General features: G+C 40.1%; 2 protein-coding genes across 6 annotated transcripts in view; one reads left to right on the top strand and one right to left on the bottom strand.

Annotated features, from left to right (window-relative positions):
• Positions 1-490: 490 nt before the first annotated feature.
• Positions 491-14,340, top strand: LOC124222243 (zinc finger CCCH domain-containing protein 11A). Of its 3 annotated transcripts, none has more exons than XM_046633022.1 (6): positions 491-598; positions 950-1,009; positions 1,596-1,715; positions 1,850-2,027; positions 2,683-2,823; positions 12,289-14,340. In XM_046633022.1, the coding sequence occupies exons 2-6, from the start codon at positions 950-952 to the stop codon at positions 13,293-13,295; spliced, it is 1,506 nt and encodes a 501-aa protein (XP_046488978.1). In that variant the 5' UTR covers positions 491-598; the 3' UTR covers positions 13,296-14,340. The 3 variants fall into 3 exon arrangements, with proteins under 3 accessions (XP_046488978.1, XP_046488979.1, XP_046488977.1); XM_046633023.2 differs by having other exon boundaries at positions 502-598; positions 910-1,009; XM_046633021.1 differs by lacking the exon at positions 491-598 and adding an exon at positions 659-789 and having other exon boundaries at positions 910-1,009.
• Positions 14,341-14,626: 286 nt separating this feature from the next.
• LOC124222245 (paired box protein Pax-6) overlaps positions 14,627-25,688 on the bottom strand; it is a 66,568-nt gene continuing 55,506 nt past the window's right edge. For 2 of the 3 annotated variants that reach the window (XM_069137356.1, XM_046633025.2), the window contains 4 exons: positions 19,650-19,909; positions 19,238-19,467; positions 18,293-18,594; positions 14,627-17,334 (listed from right to left, as the gene is read on the bottom strand). In XM_069137356.1, the coding sequence (XP_068993457.1) occupies positions 17,240-17,334; positions 18,293-18,594; positions 19,238-19,467; positions 19,650-19,909 (887 nt within the window). In that variant the 3' untranslated portion in view covers positions 14,627-17,239. Of the gene's footprint in view, positions 17,335-18,188; positions 18,595-19,237; positions 19,468-19,649; positions 19,910-25,688 lie in introns of all 3 variants that reach the window. The other variant, XR_006883978.2, reaches the window with a different exon arrangement.

Below are 25,688 nucleotides of genomic sequence, written 5' to 3'. Positions count from 1 at the left end.
ATATCAATTGTGCGAAGATATATGAGCGTTATAACATACTGAATAAAGTTGTGAGTAAAATCTGTTGACTGCATTTTAAAAAAAAAATACATTTTCACGTCTCATTATAGGTGTACAACGAACAATCTCTTTTGCCGGTTCATTACAGTATATCAGGCAATTTTATTAATGATCGTGCATGTTTGATTAATTGATCAAGTCGACAGGAAATATCGGTAATTCAATACCTCACGCATTTATGACCATTTTATTTTTGAGGGGTGAAATCGAACCTGTCGCATTGCGTTAATTGTATTCAAAATACATTAATAATACACATGTACATACCTATTATACGCATGATAAAAATTCATATGGGAGCCAGGTGACAAGTTACGCAGCTTACGCTCGTTTCAAAAGTTCCCGCGTCGAAATTCTTTCAGTCTTCCCAACAACGCGGCCTCGGCTTGGCGAAAATTCGCGAACGTCAATTCGGTTCTTCGCCGTCCGAGTTCGTGTATCTTCGTGAACGCAGACGCCAGACGGATATTCTCAGGCAAGGCGAGAGGGCAGAGAGAAGCAAAAAAAGAAGACATCACCCGACGCATCACGACTGGACGTAAGTAGATAAATATGACATATTCATAATATTGGTAATAAAAAATTGTCCTCAAACTATCCCCTATCGTTTGCAATGAGTTTTTCGTTCGTTTACCCCACGAAATTCGGTACGAATTTCCAGTATAAATTTGACCGTTCCGAAGCGAAGCACGGAGAGTTGAAAATCACGATCATGTTTAGGACGAAATGGTAACTTTTTCATCACATATATCAATACCAAACGTAACGTTCGGCAGTTCGCAGGATAATACCGGGGTGGAAAGCCACAAAAGTTTCCGCATATTTTATCATTTTTCTTCTCTTTTACAGCAAGGAACACGACCACTCATCTTTTTACCAATTCTTGCAGATGGAGCACAGTCAAAAAAATACCGACTGCTACTTTTTCTACTATTCGACATGTTTAAAGGTAATATTTAATTAATAACGGCAACAATTATTATCTCCTTTATCATTCTACGAGCTATCGTACCCTGACGTTTTTGACACGCGCGATTCCATATTGCGTGAGCCAAACGAATTGTAAGGTTAGGTCGGCCATGTTGTAGCCATGTCGTATGTTTCGCTCTTGATCCCCTTTCACTTGTAACGAGAGAGTAAACGCCGGAATACTTTCGTCGCGTACGAAATATTTGTTGAAATTGGTATTATCTGATGTTTAAATTTTTGCTTTTAAATTCCTCCGCCATTCACACTTGTCCTTAATTTTTTCCATCCGGAAATATTCTCCTCTATTTTATTAAAGATATTGACGAGATTTTCCCGTTTTGCACTCTTGTTCTGATTTTTATTCAGACACTCAAGCTAAATTTAGATTTTCTTCAATCCAACTCCACTTTGACTGAGCCTCGGTCAGTTCTTTCGCTTTTTACTTCTAGTCACTACCATCAGTTATAATTAATAGCTAGTTTACAGCAATCCAAATTATGAAGTCACATACTTGCCAATTTTACATAAATATTTGTTCAAAATGGTACCTGTCTCTACTCCCTCAGGGTGATGCTTGTGCATTTAGACATGAGCCCTCTGCCTTGGGTTGTGAGACGATGTGCTCGTACTGGCAATCGGGGAACTGTCTCAACGAGCATTGCAACTTCAGACACATGGAACTTAAGGTATCGATGATCGCACAAATTTTATAATAGGTTTTCAGTATTTTTTCGCCTAATTTCTTGATGCCTTGTAGTATCAAGGACTTTGCACAATTATCAAGCCTGTAAGCTTAATCAAAAGTGAAATTTTGTTCCAGAAAAATCGCAAATCGATTGCATGCTACTGGGAGACGCAACCGGGTGGATGTAGAAAACCTCATTGCTGTTTCATGCACAAGAATGCTCGCGGCCCAGCAACAGCCGAGCCAATTAATCCTGGCAGAAACAACGAGCTGACTGCAAAGCCTGTTAATCAAGAATGGTCCAACCGTCAGGGTATACAAATTATCAGCCCAAATCGATTTCCAATTAATTTATCTGAGTAATATACTCACTGTGTCCAGTCATAATGGAAATTCTTGAATTCTCGAATTATTATGGAGATTCCTCAAAAATAAATAAAAATACCTGGCAATATCAGGAAATTTGATTCCCGTGTCTCAGTTTTATTGTAACGTGAGCCTCAATTTATATGTCCATCATAGAATTTGAAAAAGTTACCTTCAACTTTGTGATAAATAAACTTTAACTTATGCATCCGACCGTATAGTGCATTTTTTTTCTTGTGCTGTTGAACATGATCTAAAGAAGTAGTTTGTTATTTTTACCTGTCAATCTGAAATTTCTGTGTAATTGTCGTGGAATTATTAGTCTCGATCCAACTGGACACTGTGAGGCTGTCATAAACATGTTAACAGTTCGTTCACAACTAATTGGTAATCTGAATGTGCGTCAGGTGTGACATTAAACAACACTCTATTGACGCAAATCAGAATTTGCAGCTTTGTGAAATGTAATAGTATTATTTTTATTAAAAATGAAGTGGGTATTTGTAACAGCTACAACAGGTCAAAACTTAAGTAGTTGGTAAAAGAAATGTATACACAAAACTCATTTTTCCACTGTTATTAATACTTTCTGTATCCAACAGATGATGGCAAGTACGATTCGGATCCACGCACTACGCTCGATGGAAGCAGCACTGAATCTGATCAAGGCCGTGGAGGCAGCGAAGCTGGAAGCTTCATTGGCAGTCCGGCTGTCGACCCTCTTGTCGTCAACTTCGAGGAAGGTATGCGGCTTTACTAGCCCCCCCGCCCATCTTTCGACGTACACTACCTCGCGCCACGCGCCCTCTCCCTACCGCATAATCTACAAGCTAATATAAATCTGTCAAATCTGTCAACCCTGTCGAATTTACCAACTCTACCAAGCCTTTCAAACTCCCTTGGGATCCCTGGGATCCCAGGACTACCTGCCAATGTGCTGAATATTCAAAACAGCTCGACCAACGTTGGGGGAAATTTTAACATCCCGCGAGGTTCTGCCGCTCAGGCACAGGGAGGATGTCCTCCTCGTGTTTTGTCTTTTGCTCGTCGCTCAAATCTGCGTTCGTATAATCAAGGACAGTCATTTGCATCCTTGCAAAACGCCACCACGTCGTCGCTACTCCAGCGGCCTCCGTATACTTCGTCTCTTCGCCTGCAACAGTCGCAGCAGCATCAGACGCAAGCACCAACGCAAATTCAAACACCAACACAGACACAAACACAAACGCAAACACCAAGGTTTCCGTTTCCCTTCCTAGGCTTTGCGTCATATGGAAGGTTTTAAATGTTACTATATAATTCACGAGCTGAGCGGTTGGAAATTATTCACATTGAACTGCAAATATCATATTGTCTTTTGAGGGCGGAGTTTGAGGTAATGGTTACTCGTTAAAAACGATGTTACTGGTACTTGGTTGCGCAGATAAAGCAGCGGTAGATATCTATGAGAGCACCGTTGCACTAAATTTACTTATTTTTTTTCAATTTTGTCTTTCCACCTCTGCAGGCAAATACTCTTTTTAGAGTTGAGACAGCGTTCCTAATTGTTATCCTTATTTGTTGGAAATGTAACGTGATCTCTAAATGGTAAAAATTATTGAGAAAACAATTACCTGTAGCCTGTAGTTTCCTGTTTCTACTTTCAAAAGAATATGATTTGAATATCAATTTAAATAACAACCAAGTCGAAAGTAAGGGGCGAAATGTTCGTATCTTTTTAATTCGTTGATTACTTGATGAAAAGATGCTGATAGCATAAAGTAATAGGAAGAAAAATGGCGTTGGATGTTGTATTAGTGGAGTGGACATAGTGGTAAATTTTAAGAATTCTATAGATACGAATCAATTTTTTCTTTTCCTTTTTTAGTGTCCTGCGTTTCAATTGTTTTAAACCGTACGTTCAGTTTCATTATTAAGAAGATGTATATAACGTTAATTATTATTATTATTAATATTATTATTCATATTCACATTCATATTACTGGCAACTAATAACCAAACATTGCAGAACTAGAATGCGCATTAAAATATTATGGTACATAATTATTCAATCGTATCAACTGTCACACGCAGCTTTCCGCAGCTAAATCGGTTTTATTAGCTTTACGAGTAATAACTGAAAGTATTCACGTAGAAAGTCTGTGGTCAGAGCGATGTGTACCATGCATGACACAGATGTTACATAGAGTGAAGATAGAAATTTATTAAAGAATGAAGATGAATGATTTGGCAAAAGCAAAATAAGAGAAAAAGAACAATCATTAAAATTGTTACACACATGCGGTGGTAACTAATTATTATATGCACGTCGGTTCGAGTCTGTGTTGTCAGGAAGAATAATTGAGCTCTGAAATCGTGTAGCATTTTTTGGAGAGCCATTATATGTGAAATTTACTCGATGTCCGGTACTTGGACGTGTAAATTTGGCTTATACGTTTAATACGAAAAACGTTCGATACATATTTTTTTTTCTCCTAAAATCCGTAAATCGAGAGTTTTTTTATCTTCTATTTTCCATGGCTCCGTCTATTGGCAATATTTATACATTTTTTTTTTTTTGTGTTTTTTTTCATATCTCGTTTCTTCCATTTTCATATTTTATAAGATCTGTTGGAAATAGTTCCGTTCTTGATAACCAACTTGATCTTGAGTTCGAAATTTTTTTTTTCTCCATTTTATTGTATTCGTTCTGTGTTTCAAACATTATGAAGAAACCTACGAAATATTCGGTAGCTGATTTTCTTTGAATTATGTTATATTAGTTCGATTGTTTTTAGAACTTTATTCTGTTATTACGATAAGTTTAATTAATTGTAAAAGGAAAATAAGGGGTCAAAGAGAGAGACTCTTTAACTTGCAACTTCGTCTAGATCCTTCATTTCACAGCTAAAATTGTGAAGCTGCATGCTCTTTTGGAATTTTTTCATCATCTTTGCTTAAGGCGAAACTTTGTCCTATATTGTTTCCAAACTACCTAAATGTTGGAATTTGACGGTCAAAACTTGTCGTACCCTCTTCTTGCATGCATCTATATCGAAGTTAAAGCCGTACTCTCGTTCAGTGGTTGATAACCACCAAGGGCAAACTAAATTAGGTCTTTATCAATTAAAGTAGATTATCAAGCTTACTGTTCATTCTTCGTATTTGCAAGATCGATGGGATAGATTAATTAAACGTCACACGCAAATATTGCGGCTGCATTATCATAGGAACATGGTACGTGGGATAAAATGTCGAAAATCATTCTTCCCAGTTAGTCAGATTTTTGTTTCTACCAAAGCAATGCAAAAATCATTTCATATTCAGGGGGTAAAGAACGGATGAAAACAAAAACTAGATGTTCTATGGACAAGTATAGATATAATATAGACCGCTTGATGTGTAGCCGACAACCGTTGTCGTCATAGTTTAAGTAATGCACTAAAGGAAAGAAGAAGAAGGCATTAAACAAACGTTTATTTAAATTTTTTAGAATGCTTGAGACTCGATCGATTTCTAATCGCTCACCGTCTTTGCTACAAAGTATAATAAAACTGGTCATTTTTAATTAATTCTTCGTCAAAAAAAAATATCTATTCAAGAACCATTCTGGTTTTGTCACTCTGATTGGTCGAGTTTCAAGCCTGCACATGCGTGCGATCAAAACATCACACCTGTCAATATCACTCTAATTATTTAGGTCGCAATGTCGTTTCTTCTAAGCATGTTGAACAACGGCGAACTGTCCAACCATGTTTCAAGTTGTTTGAGAACAAATATTTACTAGACCCCAGCCTCTTTCATATATGTATATATATATACACATATACATATCTCTATGCGTCGATATATGTGTGTCTTTATATGCACAGTATCATATGTATACGCATACACATATATAGCTGCGTATACGCGCTTGTGTGTGTATATTTATATACTAATAAATGCCTTCATATGTTTTGGCTTTTGACAAATTCTATACTCCGGCTTGGGATCGATACGAGCTAAATTTTTGTGTGCGGCATTGCGAAAGTTTTTCTCTATGTATTCGTAGATATATCGTATATCTCCCGTATATGATGATATAAAATGATGGAAAAAAAATAACAAAAAAAAAAAAAAATTTAAAAAAAAAACAAAACAAGTGAACAAAAACCAAATTGTAATTATAGAATTGTAATTGAAAAAGGTACGAGCATAAACGATTCTATAAATGTGTAGTCGTTAAAACTCGGTGAGAAGTAGAATTTACAACGTTTTTAGGCTTTAGTAGATAATAAATGAATGATAAACAAAAAAAAAAAAGAAAAGAAAGCAAGAATGAAAAGAAAATAGTCAACTATAAATATTAATTTGAAATTATTGAACTTTTAATATGAAATTTCTGATGCAATACGTTTTCCGAGTTTGACAGGCAGGTAGATACCGGAAAAAGGCATGCGGCATCGCGATATATATATATATATATATATATGCATACAGACATGTGTTAGTGGAAAATTGGAAATAGTCGAGATAGGTAATTATATAAGAATCTGTAAATTCGAACGCCGATTTATGTTTATATTTATTCGAATATTTCTGTTATATATTATTATTATTAATAATATTATGGACATTATTATTATTACTATTATTATTATTATTATTGTTGTTCACAGTATATATTTGGAAAATTTTATTTACGCTGTAAGCAATTGAAGATCAGAAATGTTTTAGGCTATGCAACAATCAATAATCAGGTTTTGGGCGTGAATCGCGTTAAGCATTTTCATTTTTTATAAAATTGCGTTTAATTGCATTTCATTTAGTTGGTTAAAAGAAAGAAAAAAACGATCTTTGCCCATTTCAATTAACTTTTTCCTCATTGCTTTCTGTTGCGTAAATGAGAAATAAATATTGATTATATTCAGTAGTTGCGGAATGAAGTATAGATTATAGCGAAGAAAATTAACAAAAAAGAAAAGTTTTTCTTTTCTCTTACGATACAAAAATAGCGTTCTGCGGTATACTGGTAAATTAATACCAGCGTTGTTGATTCTTGAGCTTTGTATTCATCATCGTTATACAATAACATTAGTATTGTTATGCATCCAATGAGAGTATAACGCTTGTAACGTTACATATTAAACAAGCTCAGGTGAATATGAATTCGAAATTTTTAATTCGGAGTCAGCACCTCAGGTCAGAACACCTATAATACGAAATAAGTAATGAAAAGAAAATTTGAAAGAAAAGGAAAACTAACAGAAAAAACGGAAAAAAACCATAAGCATATAAAAAAAAAAAAAATAAAGTAATGACAGAACTAGATTAGCCTGAAAGGAAATGGCCAACTACTATGTATATGTATATACATACATTATGTGTTTATATGCATATACAGATAGCGTACACACTCAAACACATGTATGCACACGCATAGAATTTAAGAAAACCATACGCAACGGAGATACATTCATACAAAGACATTTTCGCAGACACAATCTTACAACACCACATAGGTAAAGTAATCATCTTAAATGCGAGGTGTATTAAGCATAACGAAATATTATATTTAATTATTAATAATATTTATATAACAAAGAAGAAACAAAATACGAATAAATCAATATTGATTATTACTAAAGCGATGCAACCAGGATAATCACTGAGAAACATTAACAACACATTTATTATTATCCATAGTCTCTTATCATAATTATTCAATCTTTAAACTTTAACATTTCATTTTCGTAACGTGATTACGCGTTGTGTTGTTGTGAAAAGCGCATTGTGAATATCCTGGAATGAATCTGAGAAAAATTCAGACAGTAGATAGAGTCGCATCGAATCGAATTGAATCAAATAATATCGAGCTACCTGCAGTTAAATGACCAGATTTGATTGAAGAAATTGAACTTATTCGTTGTATTCGAATCGTGCGATTCTATCTTTTGAAATAATTCATATTGGAAATGAAAAAGATGGTAGTAGGTAGTGAAGCGAATCGTGTGATGATGCAGGTGTTGTATTTAATAATGCCCTATCAGCATAACTGTAGAATACATACCTATGCATACGTACGTAGTTATCATAAGTATGTGTGTATGTACGATACATAATGATTTATTGATACGCACGTGTCTGTCACTTGCGTGTTTCAGATAAATCTACGTACGTAAACAGAAGCTTGTATTATACATATTATTGAATATAATAACGAGTAACCATAATAGGTATTTAAAACATTAACCAATCGAAGAGAAGTGATGGAGATGATATAAAAAAAAAAAAAAGGAATCATAGTTGGTCGAATTTCTGTACATAAATATAACATATATTGTATAACTATACGATTATCGAAGCATTTTGCGGCTTATCAGATTGCTTGGTTGGTTCATTGCGAGGCACGCAGGAATGATTACGTGTTGAAAGGTTATAGCGTATTTTTCTTTTTTTTTTTCTTCTCTTTTTCTTTGGAAGCGCCAAACATATTCGAAGAATTTACAAGTTGTAACTTACTGTCATATTTTCAATGACTCGATGCTATTCGACGATCTCTTGAAACATTTGTATGAATTGAAGTTTTTTCATTTTGTAATTTTTCTATTATTTTTGTCAGCAAACGTTTTGGTAAACATCGTGACGATCTGGACCTGTTAAAAAACAAACACAACAAACAATTTATCTTCCACATTATTTGATTTCACTCAGCTGAGAGTGTAAATACTCCGATAAAGAATAATTAGACATGCTTTATAATCTGCTAGAATTTTAACACGTAACATCCCAGGTAGCTCGCAAAATGCAATACGTAGTTTGCAAACTGTAGTTAGTAATCTTATCGTATTGCAAAAAGATCTTGTATATTTCAAACGCAATTTATCGCATATAAAAATAGAGAGAAAAAAAAAAAGATTCAAAAAGAAACAAGAGAGATAAAAATATGGCTGCCAGTAGCATTAACCCGATTCTATGTCTAGGCAATGTCAATCCAATAGTTTGATTTCAGTTAACGATGACTTGAAAAACAAAAATTTAGAGTATGTAAATTCAGCTATCAATTTGTTTCTTTTTTTTTTTGTTTTTCTTTTTTCGTTTTTTGTTCTGCCTTTTGATGACTGCGACGAACGAAAGGGTTATTAATGCTACCATGACAAATCTAGGCCTGTAGTTAGATAATATAAAGACTTTTTTTGTTCCAGTTTATTTTCTGCTTTCAAAATCGTTGGCATTTGTTGTTATTGTTTGTACTATTTGTATCTATTCCATATTACTTGTCATTATTTATTTTTTTTTTTCTTCTTTCGATTCTCTAAATACGTGTAGCGTCATTCTCATTTGTTTTTCCCTAAAAATTTTTATTTTCTTGCTCATTCTACAGTGTCGTCATTTTGGGTTCGACGACACGTTGTAATGATTTTCTTCCTGATATAATGGTTTTCGATATTTCTTTCTTCCCATTTAATTTTATTTATTTAATTTTTTGTTTCATTCTATATGATCTAGTGTTGGTTTATAAATTTTTTAATTCACTATCTATGTGACTGTTAGCGATGTTATACAAGTGTACATCAAAAGCATTGTACAACTCTGGTATTATCAATTGTATTTGCTTTTTACCCGGTGAGAAAGCTATCATTTTCTATATAATTAGCGTTTTTGTGTTTTTGGTAATAATTGATTGATTAATTGATTAATATCAACAATGACAGTTACACCTATGTAAAAGAACAAGAAGAGAGACAAAGAACCGATAGCAAGATAGCAAGAGAGTCAGAGAGAGAGAGAAAGAGAGAGAGAGAGAGAGAGAGAGAGAGAGAGAGAGAGAGAGAGAGAGAGAGAGAGAGAGAGAGAGAGAGAGAGAGAGAGAGAGGGAGGGAGGGAGGGAGGGAGGGAGGGAGGGAGGGAGGGAGGGAGGGAGGGAGGGAGGGAGGGTGGGTGGGTGGGTGGGTGGGAGGGGGGGGGGGGGGGGGGGGAGCAGGAGAGAAAACGAAGAATGACCGCGAGCATGAGAGAAGAAACAGAGTTGGAAAAGTAGCTTCGGAAAGTTAGAAGCAACTGATAAAACAAAAAAAAGATACGTTTACAGAAGTCGAGGCGAGTCAGTAATTAAGAATACATCATTGAATTAAAAGAAAAAAAAAAAAGACAACACGGAGAAAAAAATTAATTGATTAATTAATAATAATGAATATAAACTATAAGTGAGAAACGATCATAAATATTGTAATATTGGCGAATGCAGTTGCTATTAGATCGATTTCAACTTACTACTTCTGCTAAGAGATAATAAAGTAACACGAAACATTATTATTATATAATATATGATTGATGTAAGCAATGAAATTGATACTTTTAATTGAAAAACTATATTTGGATTTCAATAAAACTTGATACCTCGGAGAATATTAATATTTGTTTATGTTTTTTTTTTTTCTTTCTACTTAGTAATCGTTTATTTATTTAATTATTTTTTTATTTTTTTTTTATTTTATCGTTTACTCATATATTCTCGTCATATTATTACTATTATACTTGTGTATCACATTTAGACGACATGCCGCAAGTGTATTCAGTTTCTTTCACGTACATGTATATGCGTCTCACAGTATAAGATATACTTTATACGCATATAATTGCGTGCGTACGTAATTATAATTATTATATACTATACGCATATATATCTTAAATACAGATATAGATGTATTATGTATATTATAAATATCATACAAGTAACGAGTTGTGTTTCAGATCAGGGTTTAACAACCCTGATTCTCTAGTCAACGTTCATGCATCTATGGGAGTCGCACATTCTTTGGATACACGCAATGAAAGCAAGAACCAAAAAATAAAAAATTGAAAAGAAAAGTAAAACAATTTGGAAGTCAAGGTAAATGCAATGCCTATAAAAAAAAAACAACAAAAAAAAACCGCATCGCTTTTCTCACAGCTATCAGCCAGAAACTCTTAACAACTTCTCGATATCTCCGAAAGACATTTTACGTTGCCCACGAAAGAAAATTCACGCTCTGCCGGAAGAAACGGGGATTCCCCGTGGCTTTGGATGGTGCCCAAGAAGACCTTGGGACCTTCTCTTGTCGTGGTTCATCGCTTTTTCTTCGTGGTCAGTGGTTAGTGGTCAGTGGTTTAGTGATTGGTGAACGATTATCAGTGATCAATGGATAAAATAAGTACAAGTATCGATAATGCACCTCGGTTCTTTGTGAAGTGTTGGATTATTACTGTTTCATTCTTTCTTTCTTCCCTTTTTTTTCCAAACTTTTTATTTTTTGCGTTCTCCGAAACATCGTTTCAAGTTGATTTCATCTTTGAACGAATAATGTTTGTTGGAACGTGTGATGTTATTGAAGAAAATTTGAATTTACCATATATCTTGTACTGTGGAGATTTCCGGGATGGAAAGAGACGGTGAAACGAATAGAGGAGCCGTGAAAGAAAGCCAGAGAGAAAGAGAGCGAGCGAGTGAGAGTGAGAGCCGGAGAGCGAGAGAGCGAGAGAGCGAGAGAGAGAGGGAAAGAGAGAAAGAGAGAGAAAGAGAGATAGAGAGCGAGGAGAAAGAAAAGGGGAATAGAAAGAAGGAAGTGAAAAGGATATAAGAATAAAACGAGTCATTTGCCAAGAAACTGCAAGAATGCACAAAAGAAAATAATAGCAGTTCCTACCGGGTATGACACAGATATATGTATATATGACAGAGAAACGCTATAAAACCGTACTAAATCAGATTATCCAAACAGTTGATCAATTGTAAAAACATTTATATACATCGGATATATAAAGTATATTCATTGTACAAGCATGAGGCAACGGAGAATACATTGACGAAGTAATATGAAATGGAATTCTGGAATACGCAATTTGCCTGTCTCTCGGCTTTTCTATAATACAATTTAAATTCAATGCCAGATCCATTTCGATAAGAATTTTCAATTCTTATCGTTAAATCGATCGCATCTAATCGATCGGCATTCGAGTATAATGTGAATAGAAAATACTTCAAACGCGTACAAAACGGGACGGAAAAGCAAGAGAGAAAAAAAAAATGTAACAAACAGTCGCCGGGTCTCCTTGTGGTGTTATAATCGAAAGACACATTTGTATGTATATACATATTTTTTTTTAAAGACGATGATGTATATATAAAAAAAAAAAGAAAAAAAAATAACAATCATCAGCACGACGCATAATAATTCAGCTCCCGTTTTCTTGGTGTGTTCTTGCAGAGTCAGACAATGAAAGCGTACCGTCGCCAACAAAGCCGCAATTGCGAATGCTACACGTTAAGACCCTCGAAGAGATCAAACTTGAAAGAATCCAGGCGGAGAGTGCGGCTTACTACAATTACACAACCGAAGAAACCGCCGGTGATTGCAACGTCCCGATGGTCGAGATCGGGGCCGGAGGCGGAGGCGGAGGAGTCGGCTCGTCAACCCTCGAACGGAACCTTCGCAACAGGTTGGCTAACCGCCTGACCGCCAGATCTTCGAGCCTCAAGACGAACTTGGACTTCCAGGTCCTGTCTCTCGACGAGATACGGAAACGGAGGCGGAGGATGGCGCCCTCGTCGGCGGCGGATATCCCGTCGGGAACGAAGGTTCCTCGCCTCGCGGACGACGCCTCGTCCTCCGCCGAGTCTCGAACAGCGGGGAAAACGAACGATCGTAACTGCTGCAGCGATTCGGAGACTGAGAAATCCGACCCTGCAAACCGGGGGCCGAGGACAGCCGTGACGGCGACGGCGACGGCGCCGCCGGTCAGACTTCGTCGGGCGAACCGGACGACGCCGATGGAAACGTCGTCGTCTAGGAGAAAAGTAACCCGATATAATTCCGGTGAAATTATCCAGGAGCAACCGGAAATGACGAGCAGCGACAGCAGCCAGGATGCTGCCGTCGTTCCTGACCGACTTACCCTCGTCGCGTCCAGGCCTTCCCTTTCGGCGAGGAACGAAAGGAATCAGATCAAAATGGACGAGGAGGAGGATGAGGAGGAGGAGGAAGAGGAGGTGGAGGATCACGCCGCCGCGACCCGGCTGGGGGACCAAAATGGCATTTCTGTCCCGGAGGAGGGACTTTTTAACGGAAATTCAGCACCGAGGAATTCGGTTTTACGCAGTATTTCGGAGGACGATTATTTGATGATGGACGTTAACTCCGCCGTCGATCAATCCGTATCAGCTGCCGGGGCTGAGGATATTTTACAAGACATAGACGAGCTGCTCAACGATTGACTTCCCATCGTTTAGAAAATGTTGGACGAGAGTAATCTGTGTCCCTGCCTAGGTACCGGTGTATTGTACAAATATCCCTCTTGACTTACACAAATCGGAAATCTGATAAGGTCATGAGAAACTGAGAGAGAAGAAAGAAGAGAGATTGGGGAAAATTTCGTCTCTCAAGTCCGTTGTCGAAACCAATACTTTGGTTGTTTGTTTTTTTTTTTCTTTTTGTTTGTTGTTTTCTTTTTGTTTGTTGTTTTCTTTTTTTTTTTTTTATCGTTGAAGAATAATGGTGTAATCATATTCGTCTATTTTTGTATTATTTTTTTTTTTCTCTTATTGCTGCCTTCTGTTCTTTACTTGTCGTTCAAACTCACATGTGCGTCGAGACTTTGTGTTGTTTCATTTGACTCATTTGTCCGTGTATGATATCGTGATACAATATCGTTACACATGTGACGCGTAATATTAAACCTGTAAGTTTTGTTATTATATTATACATTTGTAAATGTAGTGTACGGCTCACTCACCAATTTACCCAATGCAAAGAGAAAGAAAAAGTAAGACTCGACAATCTGTTGGAAACGTTGTTATATTCGGAGCCATCGCGCTCTTGTTTCAATTATTATTTCTTCTTTTTTCTTCTTCTCTATTTGCTAATAATATACGTATACCATACCTATATTTATCGGATAGTTCGGAAATTAGGCAAAAAAAAAAAGAGTAAAGTATAAGTTGACAATTCAATTAAATTGAATCGTTCGATATTATTCATCAAGTACACGTACGGATAAATGCATGATATTTAAAAACGCGAAACTTTGATAGAATTTACAAACTCTCACGCGATTTATCTAACACTCTCACACACACGCAAAATTCATTAAATTCATAACGTTTTATTAAAAATCATAAGATAAAAAATGAGTCCTTTACGTTGCTTGGATATAGTAACGTATTGCCATATATATATACTGTATTTAGTACGTACGTATATATATATACATCGCATATATTATACGAGAAAATATAAGATTATTATATTTACTAAAAACCATATCAATTGTCACGTTTCTTGAATTTCCAAATTTTTTCATTTTACTCAATTGTTTATACCGTTAACTAGGAGTGTACGATTGAAATTTATCACAGGTAAGTAAGTTTTGTTTTCGTTTTAACAAACATTAACGCTTATTACAAAATCTTGTTTTCAGCAGGAAAAATGTTCAATTTTCACCGCAAGGAGTAAAAGAAATTTGAAGAAATGTGATATAAAAATAGATAGGGTTAAGGAATTAATAGAATGCAAAGACGACAGATTTATATAATGTTAATTAAATGCACACACTATTTTATTTTAATATACTATTTTGTTTTTAAATACTTTTTTTTTTGTTTGCTTTTTAATTCATACGTTTGACATACCTGGCCTATAAAGAGAAATCACATTCGGGTTTTCTTGCATCGAATATAAATTACCGGTTACTTGGTAAGTACACTTAATAATCGTAATAATAACCATAATAATAATAATAATAATAATAATATATAACCATAATAATAGCAATAATAAGAATCATAATGATAGTAATTAATCATTTCACTTATGTATATAATATTTGTTGTGTAACTTGATACTGCACTGCCCGCAAGAAACTCCCGCAGCTGCAGTTATAGCTGTATAGCCCGACTTTTATTTAGGTAAGTTTATAAACAATAATAATAATAATAATAATATCTTCCTTATCAATAATATATATTTATATATGTATACGCGGCTAGGTATTTTGATACCGATAACTTACGGATTGAAAATTCCCAATTTCTCCCCTACTTCTTTCCCTCCTTCCCAATAATTGCGCCGATGTTAAAAAAATTTTTTTTTTTTTTTAAATTCCACATTTGATTAGTTTCTTTCCGCTTATTTTTTTCTTTTCTCTATATAAATATGATACAAAGATGTCGCTAATCGGAATGCTGACTGCGATGCGCACTTGTGTATAATATGTATGTGTAGTTGCTTTGCACGCAACGCGTGAATATCCTTTTCAGGGACTCCCGTATTTCGTATTGGCTGTATAAATAACTTTATGAAATAATAATTATCTATTTATGTGGGGGAGAAGACGAATGCCATTGTACATGTTCAACGGTATATGTTTTTTTGTTTTTTTTTTTTTTGGCAATTATTACATGTGCGGATGTTAAAATGTACGACGTAATTAATCAGGCGAATGGCATACGAACAGCGCGATGCTAACAATTTATTGCAAGCTCTGTATTATGTTTACCGATCAAGCTGTAAATCACCGGTATAACCGGTCGTCGGTCGTAGAATATTATTATTATAATAATAATGATGTTTAGTTGTGTTAAATTTCACACTTTACCGATTATTTTGTGTACTCAGCTGAATGATTTTTTTTTCTCTTTAAATTTGTTCGCCTTCTTTAATGACTAAATATAGAATTAACGGATCGTGTAATAATCGGTAAAGTTTAAAATTCAATGTTAAAATCAATTTCGGTTTCGGTATTGATGAAAGAAGACATGTTTTTCACGTATATAGTCAATATATATATATATCATGGCAATTTAACGATCGTGCGTCGGCACGTCATCGTGCAATGACAGTAAAAATATAATAACGGGAGTGCTCGCTACAATAATAAACCGATTATTACGCTAATAAACGTATAGTTGAGATTTGCGGTAATAATGCGTGGCGATACAGAGATTAATTATAATAGTCGTATAATAATATTAATAATGAAAATAATAATAACATCAGGATTTGTACCAACGTGTGCCGCTGGGGCCAAAAATACCATTCTATCTACTTAAGTACTGTGCTATACGTACAAGCAGGGCTTTTCGACCGAGTGGCTTTCGAATCCGTGTAAACTTCCCATACCATTTTCTGTGAAATTCGATAATTTCGTCCCCCGTTCGATATTGTCAAAGTAATCATGATACAAACAACTCGAGTTTCGATAAAAATTGTAACGATTATCGTGCGCAGTCATCTTCCTTTTTTCCATTTTCCCCATGGATTACAATTACAATTTTTTCCATGAAAATAAGTTATGCGGTTGATAGTGAGAATGGTGTTCAAAAATTTATAAATCCTTGCGCAGAGTATTTCACAATTTTCTTCAATAATTAAGTCGTCCATATCACTGCGTATCATTAAACTGAAGCTAAAGTTACGTCGAAATACGCCTCCGTACTTAGCGGACCACAAAAAACATGTATGAAAAGTTAAAAGGAAATCACAAAAGCTTGACGTTGAACAATGTCAGCCACTTGGCATGAAAATGTTCGTAAATGTATGTATACTTTCTGGGTATTGTGTCCGAGTAATAATAATAATAATAATAATAATGACGATGATAATGATGATGATGATGATGATGATAATAATAATAATAATAATAATAATAATTAGACATACCGAGAAGTTTGAGCTCTGTCTTACAGAGGTATGTGTTTAATTATAATATAACTATGGTATAATGTATATATATACATATTTCATATATCCCTAAGCGGAGAGTGAAAGTGAAAGTGACGGGAGTTACAGAGTGAGATAAGAGAAAAATAGACATGAAAATAGAAAGAAATAGAGAGAGAGAGAGAGAGAGAGAGAGAGAGAGAGGGAGGAGAGAGCGTGGAAGAGTAGAATTTGAGCGAGTCGAGCGTGACTGGAGAGTTGAGCGTGGTGATATTATGATTGCATCTTCTAGTTCCCGATTTTCCCCGATCTTCTCTTCTTCTTTCCGAAGGTGTCGGAACTCGAGATCACCGCGAGATTACTTCAGCAGAGCTTCTTCTCGTCCCTCGACGATCTGATCCGTAGGTGGGATGGGGCTGTGGAGGTAGGAATGGCAGCGTGGCATTGGGGCGGGGCCTCGTCTCGCCTAAGGGCCGGAAGTCGACGTCGAAGCCCACCACGGTCACTGAAGTCTCGGAGACCAGTACTGGGCGGTCATATCCGGTGCCGGCTGACCCGGTACCGCGATCGGCACGCTAACTCCAGGCGAGATCAGACCTGGAAGGTGAGAATACGCCAAGATCGTTAGACGACCAATTGTCGCGTCGGGTTGTTGTAATATAAGATTTTCTTGTTGCAGCCGGTGCATCGGTGGTGTGATATTCAAAGAGTGGACGTTTCTTGTTGATGCGTAATCTGATACTGCAATGTAGGTGAGAGTTTGACGATCTTTGGAGGTACGATTAATTATGGAATTTCCGTGAGTTTGATGCTTATTGTTTGTATTACTTATTTGGTGCAATTTATCGTGCTGATATAATGCAATCTTACGCAAATCGTCTCGTGATATAAGAAAAATTCGTTAATAACAATATGTATACTTGTGTATGAGTATATAGAGATGAGTACGATACACCGTGGATTTGGAAGTTAATCTTATATAGTTGGAAGAGTTTCTTTATATCAGAGTATCTTGAATCGGTATGATTATTACGGACTCGCTCGGCTGTGCTGAAAGTAAGACTAAGCGAGTCTAGAGATGGTATCACGGTGTAGCTATGCCTACGCGCTGAGTTGAAGACTTTGCAAAGATCATGGAAATTCAGAAATTGCCTCATAACAGGCCTGACTGGCCGAGCCTGAGGGTAACGTTTGTTATCGGACAATTGAAACTCGTATAACCACTCGATCGGCTCGACTTTAACAATCTAGCAGAAACGTGCTTCACCTGATGTCGTATACCTCAAAGACAGATTACAGGCGAGCGTTACGACATCAGCGCGGTGTTCATATGCTGCTATAGTCGAGCCGCAATGTTTGTGTAGCAAAGTGTAACGTCATAATTATACACATGAATTCCGCTCGCAGGATAAGGGGACCTTAACGAATGAATCAATCAGTCAAATCATTACCGCTCAATAGTACGTCCCGACGGATCCGTGGTAGATCCAGCTCTCCTGTGGCTAGAGAGCGAGCAGCGAATGAAGGGAGTGCAGCGAGTGTGGTAGACACTCACCGGTCGAGCTGGTATTCTGGTTGTACTGATTCAGGCCCGCGGTGTGATAGGGCTGCGTAGGGCTGCAGGTCGGCCTCGCCCCGTAGCCCAGGTGAAGGGGCTCGTAGCTTGGCGGACGTGCAACGCCGCAGGAGTAACCGTTGTCCCGTTGCTGAAGACAGGCCCCGGGACTCGGGCCCACCGTCATCCCGACGCTCATGCCCATCGGGCCCATTCCGCCGCCGCCGGTCATCCCGGGGCCCGTGTGCTGGCTCTGCTGACTCGGCGAGGACATCGCGAAACTCGGCATCGACGTCATGGGGCTGGAAGAGTGAAGGGGGTGGCTCAGAATTTGATCTTTTGAACATCGGCTCGACAAGTTCGATAAACGGCAATATTTTTTTTTATAATGACCGCGAACTTCGACATTGAGACGCGAAGAACGTATAATTATATGTGTAATATGGAGCAGGGATGGACAGCCTTTAGGTACGTTTGTTCTTAAATTACCCTGACAATGAGCAATTACATCAGTACTTAGTACTTATTGCATTGCTCAATACAGAATCCATCTGTACCGGGTAATTGATAATTTGAACCATACTAAGTAATTGTTTACTTATCTGTACTTTCAATTTGAAAAGTGCAAATATGCCCATCCCTGCTGGGGAGGGTAGAGGTAAGAAGGAAAATCTCCGTGTGTAAAAAGTGTTCGTAAATTAGAGGGAAAATCAAGGTGGCGTTGCTGCAGTAAAAGTTCCACAAAGCGCCAATCACGATGAACCCGATTGAACTCTGATTGCTAAGCGCCGATCGGATTGTGACCCTTCTGTTGTTTATGAGCACCATTCCGATGACTCGTTCAACCACTTTTTCACTTGTAACTCCGAACGAGATACTTCACCTTACCTCTACCCCTCGTATCACATAACTGATACCAATAATTTCTGGCACGGCGATATTTACCTGTAGGAATCCGGCATGCTGGGAATCCCCGGATATACGCCGGTCGGTGCGAATCCGTGATGGATCCTGGGCGGCGAGGGAGGTGCGTGAGGTGGCGGGGGCGGCGGGGGCGTCGGGTGACCACTGACCAGACCGACGCCTCCGGTGTGGGACTGCTGCGGGTTGTCCCTCCGCTGAGTGCGCAGCTTCTCCTCGCGCCTCCACTTTGCCCGTCGATTGGAAAACCACACCTGAGTTAGTGGACCAGACAGATTGACAGAGATCAATTGCTATACGAGCACGAAACGCCGCACGCAGAGACTGAGGTGGAGAGTTCGCCATCTTTCACGCGTCGTTCTCCACCCCTCCCGATTTTCATCCATCAAGCAGACGGACTCGGCGTGGATTTTGCGAACGATTTGATGGGACTCACCTGGATGCGAGCCTCGGGCAGGCCGATTTTCGCCGCGAGTCGTTCCCTGGCGAAGACGTCCGGGTAGTGAGTTCGCTCGAATTCCTTCTCGAGGGCGTCGATCTGCTCGTTGCTGAAGCTCGTCCGATTCCTCTGGAGCTTCCTCTTCAGCCGAAGACGGGCCTGGTCGTCCTCTCCACCCCCCGAGATGCTACCGGCGTTGCTGTTGTCTCCGCCGCTGTTTGTCTCGTCCGAGTGAGCACCGCCCTCCAATTCCGCCACTGTAATTAAGACCGGGATACCCGGGGCGTCACCGAATGTACCGAAGGGTACTCCCAGAGGACGTGTCAATGTGCCACGAGGACGTAACGCTACTACGAGCCTCGGCTATTACAGCACCGTGATTGAAAGTTACACCCACGTGTGTCACTGTGGACTATGTTACGTAGCACATCCACGCCGTGCATCGGTATTCCTTGTTACGCGATGACAAAACGCTGAGCTTACTAAGTTTCACGGATTGTGAGAACGAGATACGCGAGGTTACGATTATACCTTTGAATAATAAATATTACGGTATAATAATTTCCAAGTCCCGTGACGCAGGATTTTTCTTCCACTCGGCCACCCGGCCAAGTGACCGAGAACTTAATGACGTGTTAACAACGAATCGGCACCCCGCGATTAAAGCTGAAAGGTAATTCTACAAAAATATCGCGAGACTTTGTTTGGCGCCTAGTCTGCGATACCAAATAGAATACATAATTCAAAACGATTTTTGATCACTTTCGTTTATAAAATATAGCGCTTCGCCAAAGAACACTACGACCTGTCTACTTGTTTCGATAAATTTTTGCTCTCTAGGCGCGTTTCGCGAGTGTACAATTTGCAAATTTTCTCGCAGCGATTGAGACTCGTATCTAGACGGTTATGCGAAATCGCATACAGTAACAGTAGGCCGGCAGAAAGGCGTAGGCACTTAGGCTGCAAGCAGGCAGGCAGGCGTCGCCGGGCGAGTCTTATCGTTGGTTTCTGGGTGAGCGCGTCGCGGCGTCGAGGCGTCGTTGTTGGGGAAGGAAGGTAGGGGACCAGGGTATAGGAGGTGCGATAAGACGCCGAACGTCCCGACGCCACTGGCTGTCCCTCTCTCACCCTCCGACAAGGATAGCCCTGCGCGCAATGCCTGCAGTGTTCGGTGTTCATCCCTTTGCGCTAATGGAAACCTGATAACAACCCCCCCTGGCACAGTGAGGGAGAGGCGTTCTATCGTCGTCGGGCGATCCAATATATGCCAACCCCTGCCAAGAGTCAGTATCTATCTACCTTCGGCATGGCGGGAGGCGAGGCAGCAGCCACCCCTTTGCCGTTACACCTCGAGCAGTCAAAAACGAGAGGGGGCTCGATCCACTTTCTCAGATTTCGACGGAGCAAAGGCTGTGGGATATTAAATTCTTCCAATATTACACGCGCCGCATTCATTCGCTCGGTTGAAACATATTCGGATCACACACATGACGATGTTCACGCAGTTACAACTCGATTTCTTAATTCCGCGTCTGTTGTTTCGAGATTACGGGTTTCTAGGCAGAGGGTGCAGCAGTTTCACCGAGTTTGACTACGGGCTGTGTTATAATACATCGAGGTAGACAGAGAAGTGCGTGTAGGCGTTGTAAACACAATCGAGTTTGAGGTGAGTTTTGGGGAGACTCGAGGCAACGTTCGAAGTTACAAGCAGGTACGTTTGTACATATGCGAACGTAGGTAGGTAGGGAGGTATATGGGTACCTACAAGCAGAGTCGGAATCACGCTTTCGCGGCTCGAAACCCCCGCGAAGTCGGCAATAAACTTGATAAACTCGGTTTACGAGAACTTTGCGGTTAACTTTGCTCCCGCGCCTTGTCGCTTTGTACCACGACGCCTGGCTGTTTCCGTCGAGTCTTCGTGCATGCGTCTGTGGGGACGACGACAATCGTTCAACACATATCCGACATATCCACGTTTGAACGCAACTCTCACTTTACGACCGTACGTTGTATGGAGTTCTGTAATGAGGTACGCTGCAACCGCGTTTCCGGTTCTCGAGAGCAACACCGCCGGAAGTCGGGTTAACGAGTTGATGGCTGCACGTCTCAAGAACCAATTGAACCGCTGTCTGTTACGACACGGTGAAAGATCATACTCGGTGCAATTTTCGTCGTCTCTCGCCGTGTTTCGGACACATCTTGAATCCGGTTACTTGAGAGAGTCGTTTTCTACTGACTCGCCGCGATAATTCCACGAGGAAAATTCAACTCTTACGATTCGAGATGCCAGATTTTACAAACGCGTAGCCAGATTCGGAGATACGAGTGGCCATTTTGCGCACGCGAAGAGATTCCGTCGAGCCTGAATCAGGTTTTCCGTCATGCCTCCGGAGACCAACGGCGCGAGAGATACCGGCTGGAGTGGGAATAGAGAGGCTGGATTTCGGTCCATGATCTTCGACCGCGAGTCGCGATGGCGGAGCGAAAAGCGAGCGTTTGAAGAGACCGTTTCAAAGTTAGTATTTATACCGAAGAGCCCTGAACAATTGTATTTATAGAAAGCGCAGACGCACCGAATGAAGTCGAATTCCGTGTTCGCGCGACACGGGATTATTCTTTACAGATTACACGCGAATGCGACGAGGACAATTGCGCGACCCACGCGGCTGGTATCGAAGGCCGTTTGGTCGGAGCTTTGCAACTCGAGCTCGTCGAGATGATCGAAGCCGCGCATTGAAAAGTTCGCGTCTCGTGAGCGTCGCGCTTGGTATAATCGGTCCAATAGCTCGAAAGGCTGTATAAGCTGAGCCATCGCATTTGTGTTCGAAGCGAAATGGGACTTGACTAAACGTTAAAACTTGAATTTTCATTGTTTCAATTGTAGCCCAGGAAACAATTGCACAACGGAACGGGAATAATGCCATTTTTACGCATTGTTGCGGCTCGAACGATTTCCTATAGTCTTCTCATGCGCACGGAGCACGTGTGTGCGGAGGCAGCGACGCGTCAAAGAAACCCTGTTTCAATTGTCGTGCCTATACGTACTTCGGTGTTCAGCTATAATGTCACGCCGGAAGAGTATCAGTTGTACGGCGGACGCGTGCCTCGGAGCTTTTTACTCCGTTGCAACGACGTACGGCACTCGTATGCGTGGCCTAGCAGGTGGCCGCCGACACTCGACTCTTATACCTCGATGATTTTATAATATAATATAACACAATCAAGTTCACAATGCGTTATGTAAACCGACATAATACGTCGTGCGGCACAAGATCGAGTGCCTCTCGTGCGCCATTCCCAGCTCTCCCGTTTCTAAGCGCTCGCGCCAAGTTGAATATTACCTACAGTTGGTACGTCAACGCGTTTAAATTACACATGTGTGCACAGATGGGATTCATCCTCTATTGGATCTGGTATGCCTGACTTCAGACAAACTTTTTCAGAAGCCCAAACTTGTAACCAAACTAGGCACAAGGTTTGAAACGTCAACTCATCGTTGAACGGGGTTTTGAAAATTTAAATCTATCGATATTCAAAAATAAAATGATCCAATGATCACTTACAGGGCTCCAAAAAGAACGCCCGACAACGGAATGGAATCGTTTTTAACGAACCCTAACGATTCAAATTATAAACCGCATCGTGCGTCCAAAGTAGATACTAAACTGTGCAAAATTTTTATTTTCGAGCACTGTTTGCGGGGAAAAATTGGAATAAAAAAAAAAAAAAAAAAATCAAACGAGTAAAAAAATAGTTTCAGCAATTCGGGGACTCCAAGTGTCAGCGCAGCAAACTAATAAACAGTTCGAGGACTCTTTTTGTGATCGGCAGAGGAGCGGAACCACTCGACATTGAACCCCGCGCACCGCGACTGATGGGCTTTCTTCGACAATCGACGCCCCTAAAACGTCCCTAAAACGGTCCTGCTCGGGCAAGGGCAACGATGATTATACAGATGTCAGCCGGGGGTCTCCCAGTTTCACGCCGCATACGGCATAACGCTGGAGCGTTTGTATTGCGAGTTGCGCGCGATATAATGCACGTGACGCAAGGTGTGCCCGTAACACGGGTTCTTACCCGCATCTCTACCTACATAGCCTGTGTACCTCGCGCTGCACGCCGCTAAATGGGGTGGCGGCCATTAGGGGATGCGGCGGATTTTTCCCTGGCTTTTTACACCCGGAGAGGGAGACTAGAACTGACTGCATCCGTGAATCCGGGAGACGGGATAGGCGCCCGTCGCCGAGGACAACGTTCCGCTGCAACACCCTTGGCCATTGATATTAGCCGTGGCACAATGAGCGCGCCGCCGCGCCGCTGCAAGCCCCTCTGGCGAATTATAATTCCCAGCTCAACCAGAAGACACCCCGGATGACACCGAGCGGCCATTCAAGCTGTTAGTAACGGCCATTCATTCGAGGCGACATCCCATCCCCCTCCCACCGTCGGCTCGTCTTAGGGGGGCCAAATATCGCCGGATCTGGAGGTATTTATGTATCGTCGTTGTCATTTTTATTCACGGATATATATTGATATTGTGGGAAATAATACGAAGTACGTTATTTAAATAAATTCAACGTGCTACTGCTTGTTATATGAGCATGAAATTCCTACAATCGCTATGAATTCTATAATACTAGGTATGTGTAATCGCGTCTAATTGTTTGAACAACGACTGGCTGACGTACCAATTACAATCACGAATTTGCATGTATTATAGCGTCAGGAGCGAGCATCGCACAATCCACAGCTGAACCTGTCTACGCTATGCATCTGAGGGCTGTTCGTAATCTTAAATTCGAGGGTGGGGAGATCTGATATAAATTTACCCCCAGGGATTAGGCGTCGGGCTGAACAGGATTAAGCCGCGAGTTCTGTTATACACACATGCTGGTTGAATGTAACGTAAAATGTATACAGCATGTGTACATATACGTATATATGTAATATATACACATATACACAGACTGACGCGTAAGTAAATTCTACGTAGATAATTCACCGAGGCACCGATCGCGATGTGTCCGTCATCCCGTTCCCGGAGCTCGATTTTCCCGCAGCGTCGATCTCATCTGATAATGCGTAATATCCGACAGATAGGTGCTCGAGTCTCTAGATTTCATTGTGCGTGTTCCGCCGCGCATTGTCCGTTCAGACCACTCGAAATCTAGATCGCCGGCTCTCCCCGCTTTGTAATGTACATTTTACACACAGTCCTCAATCCTCATCTATTGTGGAAGTTGAAAGGAGAAACGGGATCCCTGCACCTTGCGCGTCATAACTTCGCGCTACAAGTTGTTGGATTCTGCTGTTGAATAATAATGTTCGGTTGAAAAGTACATCGCGTGCGCGGATGCTCGAGAAGCCGTGAATAATTGGTAGAATCGGCGAGAAAGGTAAAGTGTGCAGGTCTTGTTACTTAGCGGATGTATGCAGCAAAGCTGACGGAGAAACATCGCCCCGCGCCCTTTGCTGCAACCGCATTATTAATATAACGGTTAAGTCGAGGCGAGAGGCAGGCGAAATTAAGTCTACACGCCGGCTATAAAACCGCTCTGCACTTTCCGACTTGTCGCCTCCGTGTTCCGTCGGCGCTTCTCATCGTCATCGTCGTCTCGCCGTCCCCGCGATAGATATTTATCAATCCTTCTTCTTGTCCTCGTGAAAATTGAATCGGGCACATTAAGAATCGTCGCTGAAAGGGGCGGGGGAGCGGCGGGGTAGGAGTCCCGATATAGTAACGGCTAAATTTGATCGAGTTTCGAGACTAAGTAGATTTGCAGCGCGAAACTCGCTCGAGCGTTTGTTGGCAAAGAGGATTGGGAGTCCTTGCGATGAGGAGCCGGGGAACGCGCACGTTGGGAAAACGGGGGCGAAGGGAGTTACAAACGAATCACGTAATAACCCCCCTTTCGGTACATATGTATATGTTATATACTATATACCTTTTCCGTACGCGAATACACGCGTGTACGAAAGAGGTGCATGTACAATGTCGGCACAGCCAGCAGGAGCGGCTCCTCGTCTGTATTCGCC

The sequence above is a fragment of the Neodiprion pinetum genome, chromosome 6 (genome assembly GCF_021155775.2).
Source record: "Neodiprion pinetum isolate iyNeoPine1 chromosome 6, iyNeoPine1.2, whole genome shotgun sequence".
NCBI classification, from domain to species: Eukaryota; Metazoa; Arthropoda; class Insecta; order Hymenoptera; family Diprionidae; genus Neodiprion; species Neodiprion pinetum.
Note: the sequence above shows the minus strand (reverse complement) of the source record. Positions and strands in the feature narration are given on the sequence as shown.